At 37.9% G+C, this 12516-nt stretch overlaps 1 protein-coding gene across 1 annotated transcript in view; it reads right to left on the reverse strand.

Moving 5' to 3' along the window:
- Positions 1 to 5078: 5078 nt before the first annotated feature.
- The window catches only part of LOC116523993 (EF-hand and coiled-coil domain-containing protein 1-like), a 35921-nt gene continuing 28483 nt past the window's right edge, over positions 5079 to 12516 (reverse strand). Inside the window, exon 9 of the mRNA XM_032239087.1 lies at positions 5079 to 6279. Within this exon, the coding sequence (XP_032094978.1) occupies positions 6020 to 6279 (260 nt within the window). The 3' untranslated portion in view covers positions 5079 to 6019. The remainder of the gene's footprint in view (positions 6280 to 12516) is intronic.

Here is a 12516-nt window from a genome sequence, read left to right on the forward strand (position 1 = left end):
AATCTATTAGGTTGGGGAGGGGAAGGCAATCAGAAAACTCCCTAAGTGGCCATTTTCCTTACAGCATGTCATTATAAAAGGTATGTTAGAATAGGAGCCAGTCCTATTTTTCTCTCATTTGAGAAAGCCGTGTCATAACTAAAACTACTAGTGAAGATTTTGTGAAATTCCACCTTATCCAATGCATTTAGCAAAATACGTTTAAGGAGCATATCAAGACATACACAATGTACCTAACCAAAGAGAACTGTGCAAGTTCTTACTGAAGAACAGTTGCAGGAACGAGGTTGGCTACCTCTAGGGAAAAGAAGGAGTCGGGAGGACCCAAGGAGGACGGGATTCCAGTATTTGAGGGGCTTCCACAACGAAGAGGGTGTCAACTTATTTCAGATGCAATTATAGTAGCAAATGCATTTTCTTTGCTCTCCTCAAGTTGTGCAAGAGACTTTACATACAGTAGACTTAATCGGTGGAACAACATGCCTCCAGAAGTTGTGAATGCTCCAACACTGGAAGTTTTAAAGAAGAGATTGGACAGCTATTTGTCTGAAATGGTGTTGAGTTTCCTGCTAGATAGTTTTTATCCTAATACTTCCTCCACCACTGTGCTAGCTGCCAACTCTGCTGTTTGGTTGTCCTGAGCTTCCTGAACAACCAGTGGTCTCAGCTGTTTCCTTTAGATCTTCAGAAGCCATTCTGTCCACTGTCTGATCATTTCCCTGCCTCAGACTGAATCCTTAACAAAATCACTGTTTTGAAGTCACAAAAACATACCTGGTTGAATTCATTCTGCTCTGCCTGCTACAACTGCAGATAAATTCTAGTCAGTATAAAAATGATTAGGGATCTGTCAATAAAAGACACCCTATTCTTAATATTCTGATCATCATTTTCTGGTCCGAGCAAAAAACAATGTTTCCTGCTACAAAAATAGAGCAGTAATCATTTGGGCAGCCCTATGGAGGTCATGAATATCATCCTTTCACATGACACTCCATAGAGATTGAATCCTTCAGAATTATAATATGAGAATTCCAGCTCTATATCTGCAAACATTCCTTAGATAGTTTGATACAGGCGATTGCATGCAGCAGGATAGACAAAATGAATTTCTCTCTCTCTCCTTTCTTTCCCTCCCTCCCTCTCCCCACAGATCCACAAACACCGGGATTAGCAAATGGGAAGAGAAAGGTAGATGAATAAAATGCCTGGCTTGATATCATACTACTGAAGAGTTATTTTTCATTAAACATTAAAAAAATATCAGGCTCCCTAATCTTTTCTCTGCAATTGCTGGAAAGATCCTGAAAAATCACCATTCCTTTTTGTCCCTGCTCAGCACAAGTATGTGTTGATTCCAAAGAACCAGCTCATTCTGCAGGGGATTGGACAAATATGGCCACATAATCTGTGGCTTAGTGTGATAATTCAGGAGTCCATTTGCCAGCAGATCTAAGAACAATTTCTGCAAGGACTGTAACCCAATTTCCCACACAGTGCAACATGCCAAACAAGAACATGTTGCCAAGCTCATGGCTACTGCATTCTCCCCACCCCAAATCAGCATTTGCATTTTAAACTATGAACTGAGAGCAAAACAAGTAACAGACTATCCAAAATGCTCCCAAAGGAGCCTTTCACTGTGAAAATCAAGTTTTTCACATTCATAAAATTCTATAGGTGGTCCAGATGTTGACATCTACCATGTTTTTTCTAATGCATTCCCTCTCTTTCATACTAAGAAAAAATCCATTGAGAAGGTGGAAAGATGCACAATGTCTTTTATCAGAATGTTTATCAGAACAGCTCTAGTTCCCTCTGAGCCTATTAAATAGAGAATAGCATCACAATAAACACATGAAGAACCCAGCTATTCTGAAAATTTAATCATTTGTTCCAATATTTTACAGAAACTCAATCTCCAAGTAAGCATGCCTTAAGGCTGCAATACTGTTTTAACCAAACAGTGCTTTGAAATATCTCGCCTTAAGATATAAATTGAAGAATAGTGCAAAGCTAACTAATAAGTTATGTTGGCCATGAGAAAAACATCCAACCCATATTGAGAGAATATCTTTATTAGTCTATCTGAAAGCTTATAAATTGTGGCACACAATGGGATTTCTAGAAACAAGTCATGAAGGAAGATGGTTAAAATATACAGAATGAAAATAAGAAGAGGAACAGGGAGATGGAAAATATATATCCGGAACAAGACTTATAAGTACATCTTATCCAATGATTGCCCAGGGTACCTGGAAGAGGGGGGGAGTCAAGGAGTGCTAAACTGTAATGTTGGGTTGAGTTGTGTGATTCAGCCACTGAAGTTGTCTAAGCACAGTACACCGACCAAACTCAGCCAAGTTAGTATCATGGTTAGCCCATGGGCCAGTATGATCTTCAAATCAGATCAATAGTTTCATACTGAGATACTCAAACATTGAGTTATGAATGGTGAATTGAGCCATCTATCATATTGAGCAGGTGGAGGAAAACGACCAAAATATCACAATATCACCTGGGTATATTGAGCCCCCCAGGCTCTAAATTCTTACCAGCTTTGAACATTAATATATAACTTAATATGTACTTTTATTAACTCTGATTTTATTTCTTCAGTATGTTGTAACGAACATTATTGGAACAGTGTGGCAAGACGCTGTAAAGGAGGGGCACAGGAAGTCAAGTGTGTGTGTAAGATAGAACAGAGATGTAACTGCCAAGAGCTTAAGACATTATAGGAACTTCTCTTTTTGTATTTTTCCTATTGTACTTCTCTTTTTGAAATATCATGTTTATTCGTTGTATGGAAATGCCTTACGAGAGCTCAGTTTGGAGCAAGGTATAAAACTAATATCCTGGGCAAGAGCACAGGCAGTTCCGATCTGATGTGTTAGCACGCTGAACTCGATGCATTAATAAACCTGTATCTCTTTTACCTTCATGGTCTAATGTCCACTTCTTATAATTGACATGTGGTAAAAGCTATCAGCTGCTGCTATATTTTCTGGCGACACTGCCAGGACCTTTGAGGGGCTTGGGACCCTCTGGAGTGTCCACCCCAGTGTCGGGGCTTATCTTGTGGGCGAGAAGAAACCTCCTGGCACCAAGGACCAATTGTTCCGAGGGACTTCGGCAGCGGGGCTAACATCTCCAAGAACACAGAGAGAGGGACCAGAGACCAGGACACCGTGAGGCCGGCCGGCAGAGAAGGAGGGACCCCAACAGGCAAGTATTGTGGGGACCCATAATAGACCCGGACTCTTGATGAGCCGGAGGCAAGGCCTGATCTCTCCCTTGCTTGACGAAAGGTACCTGTGGGAGGATTGTCAAGTGTGTTTGAAGTGTGAGGCTACTACAGTTCCCTATGGTGACGTGAGTTCCGGCACCCTGGGCCAGTTAGCGAGTGTGTGGGCATTCACAGTTCCCATTGGAGTTCCCATGTTTTGGAGATAAGACAGTTTCATAACTACTGACTATTTAATAGGCCAAGAGAAAGTATGCATCAAGTTCACTGGCCTCTCCTCATCTGATTGCCACCATCACTGAACTTCTGCAGCAGAAATTCTAATGCTTTAAAAGGTAGATTTATCATGAACAAAAAAATCAGGAGGCAGATGATGGCATCTTGGTTAATATCAAGGATCTAGAATCATTGAAAAATCAATGGAACTGCACAGGGATGAATGACTTGATTTAGAGCTAGTGCCTGCTCTGAGCTGACAGAAAAGTGAGGCCAAGACATAGACTAGGCTACTTTATAAAGTAGATAACAGCAATAACCCTTAGACTTATATATTACTTCACAGTGCTTTTACAGCCCTCTCTAAGCGGTTTACAGAGTCAGCATATTGCCCCCAACAATCTGAGTCCTCATTTTACCCACCTTGGAAGGATGGAAGGCTGAGTCAACCTTGAGCTGGGTGAGATTCGAACTGCCAAATTGCATCAGCCAGCAGTCAGCAGAAGGAGCCTACAGTACTGAACTCTAACCACTGCAGCTCTTTAGATTCATAATGGGAAGGAATACAATTTAAATAATCCAAGTACTTTATATACCCTCAAATATATAACCAGATACTTCCTGTGATTCTATCTGGCTCCTATTACATAGACACACACACACTTTTTTTTTGGCTGTACTGGCATTATTTTTAAAAAACCAAGGTGACTTTTAATATAACCACCTACATTTTACTAGGGTTGAAGATAATAGTTAAAAGGTCTTACCAAGATATACTACATTTGTAAATTTCCAGTAAAAAAAATGCAGACAGAATTCTAGAATCAAATAAACTATGTTTACAAGTAGCCATACTACATCGTTCAGCCAGATTATTTTTAACACACATAGTTTTTCCAAGTACATGCAGTGATAACAACCTATAACTATTTTACAGATTGCTGAAAAGCAAGAATGGACAGATGGAAGATCTGAAAGTGCTGATAGAGATGGGGTGTGAATGGTTTGTGGTAGATAAACATTTCTACCTTCATATCATAACTATCAATCCAAACTAACTAAAAAAAACAAAGAGTAGATTTTTGTGTGTGAAAGAATTACAACCTGTTTCTTTTACACCCTCTCCCAAAGTACTCTGTTCTTTGTTTTTCTGATCCCATTTTGCAGCTAACTTCAATGGGAAAGTTGTTAGGATTCCATTAAAAAACAAAGAGCTACAATTACTGTAGATATGTAATCTTTTTGGTGCCAATGTCTAAATGTTGCTGTCAACCCTGAAGCGGACCTGGCTGACTTATGGCTTCAGGGTTGCCATAAAGGCAGAAGAGGATCAGGGAGGGGAGAAAATAGATAGCTGTGGTTTTGTAGTTAAAACAAAAAGTTTTCCTGTGGGAACCAAGGAGATTTCAACAGGTAGCTGGGGAGAGGAGGAGTGGAGTAACCAAGCAGCCAGCCAGCACCTCTATTGGACAATGTGACTGATGACTGGGGGGAAAGGGGGAACTTTCACTTTTTAACTAGGTGAAAACCATGGGAACTTTCAGAGTCGGTTTTCACCATATTGGTACCAATATAATGTATCCAATAAATTGTTCTTTGAGGAATCTACCTGCCTTGGAGTTCTGCTTTCAATGGATGCATTACTTGGAACAGTAACAGTTGCCGTCCAGATCTAAAAGCCTACAATAATTTTTGTAGATTTCAGGTCAGCTTTATTCCTTCTTTAATGTATAATTCTTCTAGGTACTTTTTACTTCTTCATGCCTAGCATTGGGTTACCAAGGAAATGCTCAAGAAAAGGCAAAGAACTGTATTGGAATAATATCTAAAATGCAAATTAATCTTCTCTGCTATATCCAGGAAAGTAAAGTTTTACAGGGTAATAAGAGTATTGCATTATTTTGTGCATGATAAATTATAGCTAGTCCTAGCTTAACAACTATTTGTTTAGCAACCGTTGGAAGTTATGACAGTGCTGAAAAATTGACTTATGACTGGTTCTTGAACATATAACTATTTAGCATATGTGTAGTCATGTGATTGCCATTTGCTACCTTCCAGCTGGCTTTAACAAGCAAAACCAATGGGAAAACCGGCAGGAAGTCAAAAGTCACATTCACATAGTCTCTCTCAGAATAACCATTTGCTTAATAACCATAAAGCAGATTGTTTCTGTGATAAACAATTTCTGCTTAGGATAGAGACGTTAGGTCCCAGTTAAGATCATTAAAGTACGGACTAACTTGTGGTGTATGAATGATACTGGTAAAATAGAGATTTTAGATTGCCATTTAATTCCATGTGGAGTAAATATTGGATTATTTGTACATTAAATGAGAGTTTGGGGACTTTGGAAATATTGAACATAATTTCAGGTTTCAGATGTATGTTGTACTCACATAGTTCTCAAATCTCAAATGATATATCTCATTGTATTAAGATCCATAAGAAAGGATGAGAGAGCCATCCTTCAAAATCTATTCAAGGCCCATTGCCAGCCCTTATAAATAGTTCGCACTTTCTGTTCCATTTGCCTATCCTTTATGCCTTATTTTATCATTCCATCTCTTGCATTGGATCATTACATAGATGGCAGAACCCTCCATGATTTTGCATTTTGAAACTTTTAACGCATGGTGATATTGGAAAAACAACAGCAGCCGCAACAACATAGGTATTATTGCTCAACAGGAGATAACCAAGAGCTTGACAAAGACTGATGTCCTGGTGTTTTCTCAAGGGACTTGCTTCCGGTGAGTTTGCAGGCAGCAGTTCATGGTAGAGAGCATCTAAGACTTCAGCAATAGGTGGTTTTCCTTTAAAATAAAGAAAAAAAACCTGTTGAATTAACAAAATCAAAATTATGCAATTGCAACTCTATGAGTGTGCACCAAAGCCTAAAGAAGGAGAAGAAAAGATGAAGAACCATATGTATCAGGAGCAAGTTTTTTTTAATTAAAAGGCTTTTTTTTATTTTATTTTTCAAAACAGACACAACACAAAAAATCCTCTTTCTTTACATACGGTAGAAAGTGTATCAGTTGGTTACAAAAAGTTTTCATGCGTTTCTTTCATAGTCACCCATGATTCATATTAATTCTAGTATTTTAAATCAAATATATTTGTACATATTACCATAATCCTACCCCCCATTCTCGTTTGACTATAATTGTTTAAACGTCCGTCATCATAAAACATACCAAAACTCAAGACATCTACTGGCATCCTCATTTGCTATTTCTAGTATCCAATAACACTATTCCTTATGGCTTATTCTAGCTAAACATCAAAAACATTAGTAACAAGGTTTCTAATCTTCCTTCCAAATCACTGTTTACAATTTACATCCAATTTCCCATGTTGTACCCATACCTATATATAGATTGGTATCATTATCCTCCTTTATTTGACTATATCCATATCATAATTTAGTTCTTTTTTATTAATCTTTATATGTAACCAAACAATTCTCATCTTCCTTTCATAGGTACCATTCAATATTCATATCAATTACTACTTGTTATACCAATATGTATGTATACATTATTATCATTTCAATTGTTTATTTAACCATATCTATTGTCACTAAATTTCACTAAGTCCCAACCAATTTAGGTTAACACTTTCATCTATCAGCCTGTATCTTTCCAGTAGCAAAACAGTCTCATTCTTCTGCCATTTGTGGCATCAGTCCTCTAATCGTCTCCTTAATCAAGTTTGTATGGACTCTTCTTTGCCCTTCCTTGTTTAGTGATTCTCTCATGCAATTTCGATGCCCTTCTTTTTTTCCTTAATCAGCTTGTCTTTAATTGTCAGTGTGGTTACCGATGGTGTTACTAATACAATTTCTCCCTTTAAATCCATAAGCCTTTGATTTTTCTTCTTCTATGTCTAGCCATCTAGGGTAGGGTTCCCATCCATCTGGTTTTCCCTTTCCATATTCCACTTTTTCCATTTCCAGACAGAAACCATAGATATCAGCAGATTTGATTTCTTTGTAGTCATTTTTCTCTTTATTGCTTGGGACTCTACCCTCTATTTTTCCCATTTGATAAGCATTTCCATCCTTTTCATCATATTTTTCTGTTACGTGCTCTAATTTTTCAAACATTTTCTCAAATGTATTTGATAATTTCTGTATTGCAAATATTATCTCTTGCAAGCTGACAGATTCTCTCTGTTGTTGGAAATAAGCCATTGTTTCCAGCTGTAGAAACACTGCTGTTCTGACTTGGAAGATTTTTAAAAGGTTATACCTAGGTTCACCATGAGATCTCTGGTTAAGGATATACTTCAAAGGAACATTTGTATAAACAAATGGTGCTTTACTTCTTATTACTTTCTAAAAAATTTTTTTGTGAGACTTTAAAGTTCCAGACCAGAATAATCAGTAGTGAAAGTAAAAGTATTTTGTTTCAATACTCAGTTTCCAGTCTCGAGTAGCAGTTATCTCTCCCTTTGTTGTTAACAATTGTTGCAATTCTCTTTGTTCTTTTTGTATCTTTTAATATTCCAAGTTTAAAAAAAAGTCAATTCTTACATGAAAATAGAGAAGAAAGAGTAAAAGATCACATCACATCACATATAGTGATGAATAAGGAGAAGTTTAGTCCGTAGGTTGTGAAAGTAATAGTACAATTTTAGAAGAAGAAAACTTGATCCATTCATTTCAAACGGTTTTCATAAATTCAATCCATGAAAATAACGTTTAAAAAATTAATCTCCGTCCACAGCCAAAAAAAAAGGAAGAAGGCTGTGAACTACGAATAGACCCTAGGCCACTGGGCTTCTCCCTGCCCCTTTCTTGCCAAAAGGGGTGATATCTTTGATCTTATTAGATATACAGACCAGATCTCTGAGAGGAGCTCCGTTGAGCTACCGTCAGCGACAGGCTCCTCCCCCAGAAGCCCTCAAAATAACGTTTAAAAATTAAGATAACACACTGACCAAAACCATCCAAAGCTTAATTCCGCTGCTTATTTCTTTTATTCTTAGATTTAAATTAGCTTTAAGTTTTTTTATAGGCAGGCTCTTTTAAAACGGATAAAAATTCCTCACCAGCTGTAAACACTTTCTCTTCCGTTTCCTTCCGTTTTGGAGCCGTCCCTACTTAATCAGCCTAGGGGCTGAGTTTTTAACGCCAGCTGAGAGATCTTCTTCTGCATCAATCAGGGACTTTGCGATGTCCCTGTGATCAGCAGAACGTAGTCTTCCTGTTCACCATCTCTACGGGATGGTTATATGTCCAATTGGACCACCCAGCGAAAAAAGTCTTGGTGCGATCTCAGAGCATCGAGATCAGGTGACCATTTGTAGCGACATAGGCTCCTCCTCTCTGGAGCAACATGTTTTGAAGTATGGCAACAGGAGCATATGATTGTTCGTATCCTACTTATGGGAGGTGATAAGCTATTTGTAAGGAAGACATTGTAAGCAATTTAAATGAACCTTTTGTCTAATACATCAGGACCTGTCTGCATCGGTGGTTCTTAAACTGAGGGTAACTGTATTTATTTATTAAATTTATATGCTGCCCTACTGTTATCCAGAGCAGTAATTTGGGTATATCCTGGAATCAACAGTGTGATTTGCAATTGCTTGCTTATGATCAAGGATCCAATTTAACACTGCAGCTATTAAAACTCTTGTGTTTTTGAGTGGGTAATGATAATATTTGAGACCCAAAGAAGAGGTAATTGAATCAAACAGTTTAAGAACCACTGTTCTATATATTTCTTCAGATCAAAGAAATCCCAAAGTGAAGTAACCCTCTTTATCTTTCATGTTGCTCTGCCTTAAGAGACATAGGGGTGATTAAGATTCATTTATCTTTGAATAGAGAATGGAAAACGTTTTGAAGTATTTGTCCTTGTAAAGCAGAACAGTAAGTGTTGAAAGGGAGATATAAAAATAATCTCATCCCCCAAATCAAATTTGGCTTCTACCGCACTGATAAGCTATGATAGCCAATGTTTTTGTTCTGCCAAATAGGCAACATTTTATGAACATTTCGGGAAGGCCTTCATGCATTAGTGAGTAAAAATGCATGAAAAGAAAAGCAGCTGTAAAGAAAAATCAGGGAACTACTGGAGTATAAGGAGCCCTGGGCACACTCCAATGTTAAAGACATAAAAAAACCCTTCTAGCTGTTGATTAAGAACAATTTTCACCTTGCAACTGGCACTTCCCACTTATGCAGCACCCTTGTGCAGTGCACAAATGGGTTAAGGCAGCCCAGCTTCTGAGCTCAGCTTCTACACATTTTGAGACATAAGTAATTCAGATTATTTGAAAAATCAAACAGCAATAGCAGTTAGACTTATATACCGCTTCATAGGGCTTTCAGCCCTCTCTAAGCGGTTTACAGAGTCAGCATATTGCCCCCAACAACAATCCGGGTCCTCAGTTTACCCACCTTGGAAGGATGGAAGGCTGAGTCAACCTTGAGCCGGTGAGATTTGAACAGCCGAACTGCAGAACTGCAGTCAGCTGAAGTAGCCGGCAGTGCTGCATTTAACCACTGCGCCACCTCGGCTCTATGAACTGTAATAAAGAAGCGAACCACGCAAATATGGATAGAAAAGCACTTTAAGCTTGGGATGACACAGTTGTGAAAAAGGGTAAGCCGGGGGCCAATATCTCTTCACCAATTTCCAGTTCAAAGCATAGTTACAAAGGATGCTATCAAGAATGTGCATTTTTTTCCTTACTAGCATAATTTTTTATGAAAAAACAGACAGGTGAATTCCTGATATATAAATATGATTTCCTAGACTGTAAAACTTAACTGCCACCCTAGAAAATAAAATTCCAAATTGTAAACATATGAGATCAACATATAATATATTATATATGAGATTAGTATGCAAATAAGCATACCAAATCGATTCCTTCAAAACATACTATATTTTCATACAGGCTTGAGAAGTCCCTAAAGAACAAATACTTCTACATCATATATAAACATGTGTTAGAAGGAACACTAGAGTGTAGTTCTCGACTTACAACAATTCACTTAGTGACTGTTTGAAGCTACAATGGCATTGAAAAATGACATGATTATTTTTCACACTTACGTCCTCGACTTACAACAATTCACTTAGTGACTGTTTGAAGCTACAATGGCATTGAAAAAATGACATGATTATTTTTCACACTTATGACTGTTGCAGCATCCCCATGGTCATGTGATTTACATTCAGCTGTTTGACAACTGACTCACATTTATGATGGTTGCACTGTCTTGGAGACATGTGATCAATTTTGCAACCTTCTGACAAGCAGAAACAATGGGGAAACCTATTCACTTAACAACTATCTTACTAATTTAACATGGATTCATTAACAAATGTGCCAAGAAAAGTCGTAAAATGGGGCAAAACTCACTTAACAAATTTCTCACTTAGCAACATAAATTTTGGGCTCAATTGTAGTTGAGGATTAGCTGTATCTAAGGATATGCTACAGGTAGTCCTCAACGTGCGACCTCAATTGGCTATGGAAATTCTGTTGCTAAGCGATACAGTAGTTAAATGTGTTGCATCCAAGCTTATAGCCTTTTTTGTTGTGGTCATTAAGCAAATCACCATAGTTGTTAAGTGAAACACACAGTTGTTAAACAAATATGGCTTTTCCCATTGTTTGTCGGAAGCCAGTTGGGAACTTTGCAAATGATCGTCACTCAATCCTGGGACAAGCAGTGGGTTTCACATTTTGTTACCACTGGTTTGCCACCCTCCGTGCTTTCCGTGCATGCACCCGGCCTTAAAAACGTGCCGGGTGGGTAGCCGGCCCACTCGCGATTTCCACTACTGGTTTGAGTGAACCGGTCCAAATGAGCTGAATACCATCTCTGCCTGGGATGCTGCAACCATCATAAATACATGTCAGTTGTCAAGCATCCAAAATTTTATCATGTGTCCATGGGGATGCTGCAATGGTCGTAAGAGTGAGGATCACTCATAAATCGCTTTTCTAGTACTGTTGTAACTTCAGTCCTTAAAGAAATGTTTGTAAGTCAAGGACTGTCAGTATTTCTCACTAATGGATTCAGCAACTAATTGTATTTCATTCAATAATGGAAGTCCATAATTTATGGTTTAGTATTTTCTTTATATTCATTCTCAAAGCACATTTTCATTTTAGAAAAAGGTTACTATTTTGCAGACGACTGCTCATGTCGTTGAATGCTACACATGTAGAAATAGAAATCATTATCTCATCATTACAAATAAATGAATCTCTTAGGCTGAAAATTGCCATGATGTTTACTTCCCATCCCTCTGAAGCACTATTTTTGGTGGCTCCCCTTAAATTCAGAGGAATTGCAGTGTACATAAGATCAAAATGGAATCAAAGATTCCTATATATTTGCTTCATACTGAAATAAATGTAATTTTGTTTGGAGTTGCGAGAAGAATCTGGAGCGCTGTCCTCCTAGGATAACAAAAGAAAGCATATAGCAAACTTCACTCTAAAGAACAAAACCATCAAACAACCTTCGGAGCCTGAAAATCTCATAACAATGGGATCTGCACAGTGGACTACTGCCTGGGGAGAAGAGAGAACTCAAGAAATGTGTCTATTGTATAAAGATGAAAGGTTATTATATTGAAGATCTGACCTACTTTCTTTGCTAAAGGACAACACTGTCTTCTGTTTGCTTCGTTCTTTTCATTGAGGCAAAGAAAAAGAGGAAATCTAAGATTGCTGAAGAAATATTTGAAAGAAAAACTGGGCCAGAGGGCATACATTCTGCCTTCCTGTAATCCTATACAAAGTTACTGGGGGGAAAAGAAGTTGGGATGAAGAAGCTTATTCTAGCAATGCAAATTGGCAGCATAAGCCTCTGGGTCTGATCATGCTACCAGGACAGTTAGGAATAGATCTATATTACTAATCAGGTACAAATTGGCACTAGATGTCTCTAGTTACATACAGAATGATGTGTCAACCTCCATATATGTTCAGGGAATCCCAAAATTGGAACATTATTTCAAGTTCAAAATAACATTCTTACTTCTTTTTAAAATTAAATTATCTTTCATTTCTCT

This window comes from Thamnophis elegans, chromosome 2 (assembly GCF_009769535.1).
Source record: "Thamnophis elegans isolate rThaEle1 chromosome 2, rThaEle1.pri, whole genome shotgun sequence".
In the NCBI taxonomy this organism is placed as follows: Eukaryota; Metazoa; Chordata; class Lepidosauria; order Squamata; family Colubridae; genus Thamnophis; species Thamnophis elegans.